Below are 13,829 nucleotides of genomic sequence, written 5' to 3' on the forward strand. Positions count from 1 at the left end.
TAAAGAATGAGGTTGTGAATGAAATGGAAAAACCGATTCATGAAAAATCACATTTCGAGAAATGAAAATCTCTCTAGAATGAAGATCAAACAAATGTATCCTTTAGTGCCACTCTTAAAACCAAGAAACACACATTTCTTTGCTCTGGGGTCAAATTTTGATCTTTGTGCAGTAATAGTGGAGGCAAAACATAATGAGCCAAAAACTTTAAGGTTATCAAGATCAGGAATGGTGTGGTAAAGTACGTCATATGGAGATTGATTTTGATGAACAGGAGTGGGAAGTCTGTTGATCAAATAAACTGAATGCAAGATAGCATAAGACCAAAAAATTTTGGGTAAAAAAGCTTGAAAAAGTAAAGCGATAGCTACATTCAAGATGTGTTGGTGCTTTCTCTCCACTATTGCATTTTGCTGAGGTGTTTCTACGCTAGTAGTTTGATGAATTATGCCTTTAGAAGCATAAAATTGAGACATATTAAATTCTAATCCATTGTCAGTTCTTATAACTTTGATCTTGGCAGAAAATTGGGTTTCTACAAAAGCATAAAATGATTGAAGTAAAGACTGAGTTTCTGATTTATTCTTCATTAAGAACACCCATGTATGTCTAGAATGGTCATCTACAACTGTAAGAAAATATCTATGGCCATGAATGGCTGTTGCAGAGAAGGGACCCTAGATATCTACATGTAGAAGATCAAAAACTGCTGTAGTTTTGGATTTACTGATTGAAAAATGTAATTTTTTTTGCTTAGCAAGATGACAAACATCACAAACCTATTCTAAAATTGATGTAACAAAAGGATTTTTATTCTGGATGATATGTAATATAGCTTGTGATGGATGTCCAAGTCTGTAGTGCCAAAGATTGAAAGAAGGTTGAGATTCTTGGAGAATGGAAGAATTGCAGAGGTATTTATTATAGCAGATGGAAAGAGGACAGGTGTGGCAGGTTCTACCATTACATACAAACCATCTTTAACTTCAGCTAAACCAATCCTCTTCAAGGTATTCAGATCCTGGATGAGACACTTATCATATTGAAAAATTAGAGAACAATGTAAGGTAGAAGTGAGTTTGGTAACAGATATAAGGTTGAATTTAAACTCAGGAATATAAAGGACATCTGTTAAAACAAGAGAAAGAGAAAAATGAATTGTGCCAGAAAAGTTAGCTAAAATTTGACTACCATCTAGTAATTTTACAGTTATTGGTTTAATCATTTTGTAAGTAGTAAAACAAGAAAGAGAAAATGTGATGTGGTCTGTGGCTCCTGTGTCCAAGATCCATAGATTAGGATTTAAGGAACACACAAAACTAAAATGAATACCTAAGGGCTGGGCCATAGTGGAATTGAATACTGGATTGGTGCTTATTTGATTGGTGAGATGCGAGGGTTTGAGAGAATCTGGTTGTTGAATTAAAGCCAACAAACATTGACATTGCTCATGAGTAAAAGCAAAACCTGAGTTTTCAAGACTTCATTGTGGTAAAGGTTGAGTAGCAGATTTTTCATTGGAATCAAAACCTTTAGAATCTTCAGTCTGATAAGAGGAAATATTGTTGATAACAGCACCAGATGAATTCTTAAATTTGAATCCAGGTGGAAATCCATGTTTTCTATAGCATGTTTCCTCTGTATGCCTTGGTCTGCCACGATATGTGCAAACCTTATTATCATTCTGAGAACTAGATTTCCTGTTATTCACTGATTCAACAGCAGTACCTTTCCCAAACACATTCTTTTGAAAATTACTTTGCTGTGTAAGCACATTATTCTGAAAATTATTCGTTATGTTCACCAAAATTTTAGGTTCAATAAGTAATCCAGAATTCAGTTGCCTTTCTTGTTGAATCACTAAGGAAAACACCTTATTAATTGAAGGTAGAGACTCTAGCAACATAATCTGTGATTTGACTGTAGTAAACTGATCATTCAGTCCTTTTAGAAACCTAATGACATAATCATTGTGTCTATAGGTTTTGACAGTAGTAAGAGCACCACAGGAACAATGAGTGGGGCAAGAACATTGTGGAATTGGCCTGAAATTCTCTAATTCATCCCATATAATCTTTAATTGAGTGGAATAATCTGTGACAGAAAGATCACCTTGTTTAAAGGCATAAATTTCTTCTTGAAGATCAAGTATGCAAAAAATATCTCCTTGAGAGAATCTGTCTTGGAGATCCTTCCAAACTTCTATAGCAGTATCAATCCACAAGATGCTTTGTGCAATAGAATGTGATAAAGAATGAGTTATCCAAGATAATACCATAGTGTTGCATCTTTCCCAAGCTGAGTGTCACACCCTACTCCTTGTAAGATGTAACATGATCCCGTAGTATACCTAATAAATTACTGTACTTCACCTACCAATAATCTATTAAATATATTATAAGGAATTTTGGTAAAACAAATACATTTAACAATCTGGCGTGGTGATAAAAATTTAAAATTTAATTCTTTTCAAATCTAATATCTGTCATAAATCTTTTTAGGATTAATTAAGCATTTTTAAACTCTTGCGGATTTTTACAAAAATTTCGGCAAAGTGCCAGCTAAACTTTAAAAAAAATAGTTCTTCAAACCTGCAGAAAAACACTTCCAATGAATATAAAATCTACAACTCCATTTAATCAACACAACCAAGCCCAATCCACATTTCAATATAATCAAATTGAAGTTGAACTAAATCAAACACTGAAATATCTCATTCTCATAAATTCAATTTCCAAAATAAAGAAAATAATTTATCATTCATAAAACTTAGAAAAAAATTTAAATACTTACATTCATTGAAGTGACAAAATTAATATTTACATTCATTGGAGTACTAAAATTTGTATTACAAAGCTTTATGAGTAAATAAATTTCAAGATAATATTATAAAAGAGTTTATACAACTACTCAAATGAAATTAAATACATATAATTACATGATTACATCAAAATCTAATGTACAAGTGTCACACCTTACCCCTCTGTAAGGCATAACATGATCCTGTAGTATACCTAATGAATTGCAGATTCTGTCTACCGATAACTCATTAAATATACTACAAGGGATTTTAAAATAATTTTTTTACTTTTTGAAAGTGGTGAGCATTTCTAGTAGGCATTAAAAACATTTAATTGAAGTTTAAAAGTTATGTAAAATTTTTGTCCATTTTTATTTTTTCGCAAATTTTGAAAAAATTTCGGCAGAGTGCTGGCTGTAATTGAGAAAAACAAAAAATTTTCACCTGTAGAAAACACTTCCAATTATGCACTTCACTAAAATCAACCACCATCATAGCTCAATTCATCAAAATTTTTCCCAAACTCCACAATTCAAGTCAATTTTTAACTCAAATATCTTCAAAAATAATGCTAAATAATTTCATTTACATTCCATTAAAGAAAAATTGATTTACATTCATCAGTCTAAATTTACATCAGAAAATCCAAAATAATATTATTACAAGTTCTGTACAACTGCTCAAGACTAATTTACAACATGTACATACAGTCATACACATCAAAATAAATATGTACAATAAGGGTATAATGTAATACCCGACAAAAGATCCAAAGGTAGTACTATGATCCTCAACAGCTCACTCGGCTGCTTTACTAGTCTCTCTACCTGCGATAGCAATAAAAAGCCATCGCTGAGTACAATGACTTAGTGGTGCACAACATACTAAAAATACTCCTTTATGATAATTAAATCACAAATATCCAATTATAATGATGAAATCAGTAAATAGATGTAAAATACAATTTTAAATTTTAATCAAAGTATTTTCGTTTCAAAAGTCACGAAACAAACTTTATAAAAACACACAGTCATATCATGTCATCAATATAGTGTTCATCTCAATAGCCAGAGGCTTATGAGGCATACAAAGGCTAGCTAGCTCAAACTATGGGTACCCATTCAAATTTCTTCCTCTACTGATACACACCTTAACACTTCAGCCAGAGAGGGAATTCAAAACTATTTCCTTCCACTAGTCACGCTAGTGAGGCATTCAAATATATGGTCATGACACTGTAGTTTCAAAACTATTTTAATAATTTTCTAAACATTTATTTGCAATTCATCACATACCACTAAAATTTCCAACAATTTAGGTCAAAAGCATATTGTTCCATCAAATCAAAATTTTCTAATACAAATAAGTCAAAATTTATTCATTCAAACAATTTGCCAAGGAAAATTTACAGAAAAATTCTATGTTGTGCACAAACCTCGTGCGAGTCGCCTCTAGGCCTTGACTCGATGTTTCCTTTTCTTTCTCCGTATTCTTTTCAACTGAAATACACAATTTGCAGCATTTTAGTATCACAACTTATAATAAATTCAACAATAAATTTACATCTACTTATTTCTAATCCTAATATGCTTAAATTAATATTCTTTAAAATTTGTATTTCGGGGTTACTATTCATGTCAAAATATTGACTTTCTTATATTTAATAGGTATGAGAATTTCAATGACACCCACATACCACATTTTGGGTGCCTAATTTATTGGTTTTGGTTGCCCCTTCAAATTTTTTTGTCTCCTAATGACAATTTCAAATTTTTAGTTTTTATGCCCTATTTTGCACTGTTCCATTAGTTTGGTTACTATAAGAATTTGGCTTAGTGTCCTTCATCAAAGTTGTTCCTTATTGTGTTATCTTTAATTCCCTTTTTGAATCACTCCATTTGGATTTTTGTAGCCCAAGATATAGTTATTTGAATAAGGTTGGTTGGATTAGTGTTTAACCCAAAATTCTGGGCTTGTTTAGGTTCTAGCGTTTTGGATAACTAACTTTGGGTGGCAAAATGACTTGGTTATGGGCAGAATTTGGGTTGGTGTTCTTCATAAAAGTTGTAATACTATGTCATATCTTTCCAATGCCATAAAAATCAAGTCATTTTGACATATCTAGCCCAAGTTATGGCCAAATGAACAAATACTATTTATTTAGTTATTTTTGTACAGTGGCAGTGAATAATATCCAAATTTGACCTAATTATTCACTATGTTAATGTCATTTTTTAGGTATAGTTTCTAAATGAAAAATGTGTTATTTTGTGTCTATTTTTATTCTCGATTGGCCTCACACCAATTGGATTGGTAAAATTTCAGTTTTGGTCTCTCAAAGGGACTTAGGTCAAGCTGCCAGAATAGGAACCCTAACCAATCCGAATTGCAATTTTTTTCTACCAATTTAAACACATCACAAATGGTCCCAATTAAACATTTTTAACCTCAATTAGGATCAATTGCATCAATTGACTATTTTCTCTAATTTTTCTCTCAATTTCTAAAGCTCAAGAACCCTAAATTTTTTACTTGTGTAATTTAATACAATTAAATTGTATATTCTTGATCTACCTACTTAATTCACCTCAATTAATCCTTCAATTCCATCAAATTCAAGAATTTTCAATCCTCCTTAATGCTGGCCGAAATTCCCAATTGGTCCTCAATAATTATTTTGTTTGTATTTAAGTTAAATTCTAAGTTAATTGAACTAAAAACATAATTCAACAAAAGAATTCAAGTTTGATCACTAACCTCAAACTTTGATTTCCAATTCTCCAATTCCTCCCTTTTCTTCCTTACTTTTCTTGCTCAATCTTCTTCTCAAGTCACCAAAGTAAGGTTTAAGTAGCTAATTTGAGGAAATTAATAGAAATTTGGGGGTTTAAAAGCGTTGATTTAAGCTTTAATGGAGGTAAAAGAAAATTTTGAAAGAGAGGAAGAGGAGGTGACGGCTTGGGAAAAATGAAGAAGATGACATTTTTTTTGTGCATTTAAATTGCTTTTTGACTTGGCCAGTTATTTGGGGAAATTAATTTTAATTGTGACATCATATGTGATGTCGTTTGTGTGATGTAAATAAGCCATTTTTCAATTTTTTTCTTTTCCCTAAATTTTTCAATAGTTTTTTAATTTAATTCTCTATTCTGAAATTTTTATTTCTTCGATTTTATTAGACAGTTAGGTCAGGAGTCACCTCTAGGGGTGAATTAACCAATTTGCCCTTCGCCTGTTTGACCCAGTTTACAAGTAATTCAATATTTCTTTTGGATCCCTGACCTAATTACTTGACCTACTTATCAGTTCTTTTCTATGGTTTTCTCTTTTCCACTAGGTTTGCAATAGTCCTTAGGACCGTGGCGTCACAATTTATGGTTCAAAAGAAGGGTTAGGACTAACTTCGCAGTCACTTTCCGGTAAGATCACCCTTCGCTGTGACCCCCAGCTCATTTAACATTTTATGCTTTGCTTTTCTTATTTATACTTAACCTTCTAATAAGCACTATTTATTTTCGTTCAAGGCTTTTCTAGGTGTCTTAAACATGGTTCTAATCTTCTTAATTGTCCGGACCGATACCGATCATCGGAACAATGAAATATACCAGGCTATGCATATAGGGATGTTACAACAAGGGTATTCTTAGGATATACCCGAAGATAGTCCCAACGTGTCTACAAGGTCCAGCTTCAAGTGATCTCACTTAGCTGCTCTATCCTTTCTTTCACCTGTGACAGTATATAAAGCTATCGCTGAGCGGTGAACTCAGTGGTGCACAACTATAATTTAAAATGTAATACAATATACATTAACAAAATTATAACAAAAAATTTGGAAATCTTTAAACTCATCATAATTCCTAATATCAAAATGAGAGCTTCCAATAATATTAATCCTTTGTTTAAATGACCTTGAACAATAATCTCAATTTATCAAATCATAATTAAACATTTAAAATAATCCCATCAATTTATAGAAATAAATAGTAAATTTCACTAAATAAGGAAGAACATAAGAAGAATAGAGATCAACTAAATTAATTAATATCTTTTAAAACCATTATGCACAAATCTCATTTTAAAATCACCATTGCTCATTTCCAAAAATCATTCTTAATCTTACTAACTATGCAGGACTAATCCGTAAGGGCCATATTCAAAGTGATTCTCACTCCCTATGGTTGGGGAGATCGAGTCATGCACATTCCATCCATAATACCATAATAATTAAATTTCCGAAAGGGCCATCTCCAATTTAGATCTATCATCTGATGAGAGGAAGATCTAATCATCAATGTGCACGTACCATGGTAATCAAAACAAAGCTAACACCATTGTCTCCTCAACAAATGAGGGATGGGTAATAACCATGTCGAGCATTTATAGTGAGATATCAAAATAACATCATAAAATTCATTGCCCCTTTTTGTGAGCATAAACTTATAATACAACTCATTTTCAATGCCAATTTCAATAATCGATACTTTCCATGCCAATCACAATTCAAAGTAAAGTTTTTCATTTCCTATGCAAATTGCATTTCAATTATAATTTTCCAAAGCCAATTTTATTCAATCCACAATAATACTCAATAATTGTTGAAACAAAATCATAACTTAATCATTCTCCAAAACTAAACTCATTTATACCGTAAAAAATTTCAATAATTATTGAAATAAATTCAATACTTGATAAACATAATACATAAAGAAAAAAAATCATTTAATCAAATGAAATATGCAAAACATTATCAATTGAAAACTAATTGTGCACAAACCTCTTTGGTTGTCTTAATCTAATCTAATTTTTCCTCTTTCCTTGAGTAGCTCCTCTCCAACTGAAATACAAAATTTTAAAGTGTTTCAATACCCCTTCAATTATTTCTAGGAATTAATCCAACAATAATTTCATTTTTACCTACTAAATTTACCTATTAGGTCTCATAAGATGAATTCTTGTATTTATGGTTATAGGGTTACTATTCATTCTACTATTTAAGTCAAAATGTTGACTTTTTCATCTTTAATAGGTATATTAACCCTAATTGCACCCACATACTATATTTTGGGTGTCAAATTTATTGGCATTGATTTTCATTCTAAATTCAAAGCTTCCTAAGAGAAATTGATTTTTTTTTTTTCAGTTTTGGGTCACTGTTTTCTACTGTTCCATTGGTCTTGCTACAGTGAGAATTTGGTTAAATTCCTTCATCAAAGTTTTTCCTTATTGTCTTAGCTTTAATTTCCTTTTTGAATCACTCCATTTAGAGTTTTGTAGCTCAAGTTATGTCTATTTTTCTCAGGTTTGCTGGATTGGCAACAACTCAAAAATTCTGGGCAATTCTTGGTTCTGGCAGTTTTGGTGACCTAATTTTGGGTGGCAAATTGACTTAGTTATAAGGAGAATTTGAGCTTGTGTTCTTCATAAAAGTTATAGTACTATGTCATATCTTTCCAATGGTATAAAAATCAGGTCATTTGGACCTTTCTACACCAAGTTATGACCAAATGAACAAATACTGTTCATTTGGTCATTTCTGTACAGTGGCAGTGTGCCTAATCTGGGTTTGACCTAATTTTTTACTAACTTAAAGTCATTTTCAGGGCAGGGTTTCCACATAAAATTTGTGGCATTATGTGTCTAATTTCATCTCCAATTGGCCTCACACCAATTGGAGTAGCATAATTTCAATTTTAGTCCTTTAAGTGGACCATGGTCTGGCTGTCCAAAATTGGACTCTACCAACCAGCATTCTCTTTCAAAACTAACTATTCCAACACACTCTAATTGATCCCAATTGACCATTTTAAGTATAAATTAGGTCAATTTGCTTCAATTTCAAAAATGCCAAATTTTCCCCCAATTTGCCTAAGGTTAAGAACCCTAATTTTGTAATTTGCACAATTTATACAAACTCACTTCACTAACCATGCTCAACCTCTTAACACATCACAATTCATAGTTAATTCAATTAAACTCATCAAATCCATCTCTCCCCAAAAGCTGGTCGGATTCCATTAGTCACATTATCTATTATTTTTGTTTGATTGTACACAATTTCTAATTTAATTTAGATGCTTAAGCATGAATATAACGATAGAAATTGAAAATTTACTACTAACCTCTTTGGTAGAATTCTCAAGCTTCAATCTCTAATTTTCCTCTTCTTTTTCTTGCTCAAATCTCCAACTCAAGACTCAAAAAGAAGCTTTTACTAAGAAATCTAAAATTTTTATGGCTGATTTTTTTGGGTTTTGAAAAGTTTAAACTAAGCTTTAATGGAGGAGTTAAGTGAGGAAGGGAGAGAGAGAGAAAAAGGCCATGACAATGAAGAGGAAGAAGACTCTATTTTCAATTTTTTTTTTCATTTATGTGTATTTATTCTTATTTTGACTTAGTCAAATAAATAATTAAATGGTAATTATTTATGAAGTTATTTTGGCATCATCATCATGATGTTATAAGTCTTTTTAATTTAATTTTCTTTTCCTTTATTTTTTTTATAACTTCTTCAATTTAAATCTACATTTTGAAATTTTAATTTCTTACATTTTATTGGACAATTAGGCGAATTGATCAATTTGCCCCTCGTCGGTCTAATCCGGTTTACCAATAATATTGTATATCTTCCAAAATTCTGATATAATTATTTGACCTACTTCTAAACTCTTTTCTATGATTCTCTCATTTTCACTAGCTTCACAATAATTTTTAGGACTACGGTGTCACAATGCCCCATACGAAATTAGGGTTACAATTGACCTCGCAGTTACTTCCTAGTATGGTTACCCATCGCTGTGACCCCCGGCTCATTTAACCTTTTATACTTTATTTTTCTTATTTGTATTTTACCTTCTAGGAATCACTATTAATTTTTATTCAGGACTTTTCTAAGTGACTTAAATGTAGTTCTAATCTTCTTAATTGTCCAGACCGACACCGGTCATTGGAACAGTGAAATGTACAGGACTATGCATATAGGGGTGTTACACTGAGAATAATGGATATGTGCTTGCTGGCATTCTCAATGTTCCATCGATGAATTTCACTTTATTCTTAGATTGCAAAGCCATCTTCATAGCTCTTGCCCAAGAATGATAATTGGAACCAGTAAGAACTGGTGAAACATGTAACACCCCAAAATTTTAAATTTTATGAGCATTTTTGGTATTTTAATTTTATTTAAATTTTAGGAATTTTTTTTGAGATTTTTCGAATTTTAAAAATCGGGTTCGATTTTCCGAAAATATAAACTTTGATGATTTTTAAAAATTAATTTAAAGACCACGTGGCAAAACTAAAAATATATTTGGAGTCTACGTATTTTTCTGAGTTTTCTAGAATTTTTTCAAAATTTTTGGACCTCGTTTTCGGTCCCGAGGCAGAGTAAAAATTCAAAATTTTATATCTTGAATCGGACCAGCTGAATCGAACAGGACCGGATCGGACCGGTCGAATCGGACCGGCCTTTTCCTTTTTCTTCTTTCCTTCCCCGCGCGCGTCGACCTCTCTTCCTTCTCTCTCTCTTTTCTCTCTCCTCCTGCCCCTGCCGCCGGCCAGCCACCTCCCCCTGCCACCCCAGCCGACCGGCGCCGCCTCCCAGCCTCCCCAGCCAGCCAGCCGCAGCTCCAAACGGCCGGAAAACGCGCGCGAACTCCCTCCCTCGCGCGCGCGGCGTTTCGGCTTCCCCGGCCAAAATTCGGCCGATCCGGCCACCAATTGGACCGGGTCTTGTGTCTAAAATCATCTACTCGGCGAGAGCTTTCCATAGACACCAAGAACGCCGAAATCCATTGAGCGGTTTGTCCAATTTTTGCTCGGGAAGTTTTTAGCCCATTTCGACTTTTGGGCTAGATTTCTCGAAAACCGTGAATCCCACGAGAAAACCGAGAGTACCAGAGCGCTCCACACGTCGAGAGCTTCGCGGGGATATAAATTTCAAAATTTTTCGACACCGTTTTTCGGTGGGTCCCACGGAACTTCGCAGTGTTTTTCCGAGCATTAAATGAGCTTAGAAAATTCTGAAAAATTTATGTACTAACCCCCGTGTTATGGGCTTCGTGTAGGTATCCTCAATTCGCGGAAATTCGACAGTTGTCCGGGTCTGTGAATTTCCGGCCAGACAGACCCGTTACCGGAAAAGTCTCCGAATTGGATCGAGGTTTTGGCTATCCCCCCATTGTCAGACGTCCCGAGCGCGTCCCCAAAGTCGGAATCGGCAAAGGTAAACCCGAACCTTGCTTTTTCGTAATTTTCTAGTGCTTAAATAGGATTAAAAATCCATAAAATATTCGTGATAGCTTAGAAAATTATGATTCTTTTTTCAATAGCCTAGTAATATTGCTAAGGACCGCGGGGCAAAGTTTTAGAATTTTTAGAGCTTATTTGGGCAGTTTTTGCAAAAATGGTCAATTATAGGGACTAAATTGAAATTTTACATGTTGTGATGGATGATTGATTTGGTGGGCCCAGGAGGGGCTGTGTGATGTGATTGAGTTGTGGACATATGGATTGTGAATATAGAAGTGTGTTTTGAGCCCTTTTGCAGGTTGGGTAGGTCCTAGGTATAGGGGAGACTCTGCCGAATTTTCGGCACGACTTAGGACGTATTGGTCTTTTTCTTTGTTTGTATTGAGTCAAATTTATTAAATGATTATAATAAAATTGTCGTGAGCCGGACATGACCTTCTTCCTCCGCCCAGCCGCCTCAGTGACCATCGTCAAGTCTGTGAGTAAAATATTAATTTTAACTGTAATTTCGATATTATTATATGTTCAAGCATGCCCATGCATCACTTATATGCATATATTTATGTAGTTAAACTCTAGGCACGATTTATGTTGCATTGATAACTGTTAAAGTGCCATGGATGTTGTTGTGGTAATTTGGAGCAGTGTGCGTGCGTTGGCGTGCGTGTGATGTGGTGTGTACTATGGATAGGACGGGTAGTCACGGCTTGAGTTCTTCGCTGGGACCCGATCCTTCGAGGGGTAGTCACGGCTTGAGTTCTTCGCTGGGACCCTCGATTTGGTTTATTAAGCGAAAGTCCGGCTTGAGTTCTTCGCTGGCACTAGGTTGGATTTAAGAGAGCTGTATAGGGGATCAGCTCCCATATATTATGATTGATGCTACAGGGTGTGTGAGTGCTCCAAATTACCTTTTTGATGTTATGATGTGAAAATGTTGTTGATGTTGCATTTCACTCTACAGGGTGCATTAGTTTTAGATAGTTATAGAGATTATGGGTAAAATTGATATTTTACTCTCTGAGTCGAACGCTCACTCCTGTTCAAAAAATTTTCCAGGCCACAGGAGGATATTTTTTAGGTTAACCTGCTTTCTCTCTCGCAGGTCGATTACTAATGTTTGTATAAACTTGTTAAATCTTAGAATTTCCGTATGTGTTAGAAATGTTTATTTGATTTGGGTCTGTAAACTAAATTATTATTTTGGACCTGTAAACTTAATATTCTATGCATGTTTGATGGATTGGATGAGGGAGCTGAGCTTCCATTTATTTTTATGCTGATGAGTATGTGGAGGGTGAGCTGAGCTCCCCAATTGAGTATTTATTATGTTTACAGGTCGGGTGAGTCGAAAACTCCCCATTGGAAAGTCCATTTTATGGCCGGACTCTGTCCGTTTGGTTTCTTGAAATTGGGCCCAAATGGGCCTTAGAATTGGGTAAATGAACAGTTAGGCTTACTACGGGCCTCGGGGGCTTTAGGCTGGCCCAGGTCCTAGTGCCGATCCGGCCCATAGGTTGGGTCGTGACAAAACAAGCACCAAAGTTGGATTTTCATTGGGATGAAGAAAGAAAGGATTTGATGGATTGGTCAAGTGATTAGGAACTTGATTTTGTGAAGGAATGGTGGATTCAATAGCCATAGCAGAGAAGATCAGATGAACAAAGTAACTGATATCAACAAAAAAATAACTGTCGAAGAATAGATCTGAGATATGTGAATAGAGAAGAATCAAGAGAATAATAACTATTGCTCTGATACCATAACGAGAAATGAAAGTGGAACTGAAATCTTGATCTTTCATTAATCAATCATCTATTATATACAAGTCAGTAACTAACAGAAGCTAACTTGAAAACTGACTAACATAATCTAAAACTAATTAACAGAATAAGTTAAACTTCAACTCCTTCACTCCACATCAGCTCAGCTCTCCTTCATGGTTCTTCTTTATATCCGATAATGTGTTTTGAGTGTTTAGAGGACTGTTAATTTTTTTCTGTTAATGGACTCTTATAATGTATTGGCTTGAATGAATGAATGAATATGTTTGGGGGTTTTGAGCCTGTGTTTCTCTCAGGCCTTCCTATATATATATATATATATATATATATATATATATATTTCTTACATAAATTTTCTTTACTTTTATTATTTATTTTATATCTTAAATTTATAATTTTGATAAAAAATATAATTTATTAATTAAAATATTTACATAAAAATTTAATTAATAATTTTATATTTAATCTTATTGGAATATGAAAACTTAAACTTATGTATTTTTCTAAAATTGGGAAAAAGTTTAATATAAATTTACATTAATTCATTAATTAAGATTAAACAATTAAGTATTAAAAGTAATATAATTGATAAATATTTATTATTTTACAAAATATAATAACATGAATACAATTATTAAAAATAATATAAAAAAAATTACGGAATCCTGCAAAATGCAAGGCGAGTAGTGTATTCCCCATCTCTGCCGGGCGGTGCCTCCCTAAGGGGGAGAAAGCCCCCCGTCGTGTACGCTGCTCCTTATCGCATAGAAGAAGAAACGGAGTGGCTGAAATCTTTAATTAGCCCTTGGTTTTTGATATCGCGTTAAAAGTTGAAGAGCACACTGAATATATTTCATATACTGCAACAGTCTCGCATAATAAAATGTGGGCCTTTGTCCATTGCAACTTGCGGATGGTAAAAGCTGGGCTCTATTTGTGCAATTGAGAGGAAATGATGGAATAAGCATGAGGCTGGGCCTCTCTCATTTCCAGCCGTT

At 33.7% G+C, this 13,829-nt stretch overlaps 1 protein-coding gene across 1 annotated transcript; it reads right to left on the reverse strand.

Annotated features, from left to right (window-relative positions):
- Positions 1 to 1,483: 1,483 nt before the first annotated feature.
- LOC110648962 (uncharacterized) lies at positions 1,484 to 2,278 on the reverse strand. The gene has a single exon (XM_021803340.2). The coding sequence runs from the start codon at positions 2,276 to 2,278 to the stop codon at positions 1,484 to 1,486; it is 795 nt and encodes a 264-aa protein (XP_021659032.2).
- Positions 2,279 to 13,829: the final 11,551 nt, after the last annotated feature.

This window comes from Hevea brasiliensis, chromosome 16 (genome assembly GCF_030052815.1).
Source record: "Hevea brasiliensis isolate MT/VB/25A 57/8 chromosome 16, ASM3005281v1, whole genome shotgun sequence".
NCBI lineage: Eukaryota > Viridiplantae > Streptophyta > Magnoliopsida > Malpighiales > Euphorbiaceae > Hevea > Hevea brasiliensis.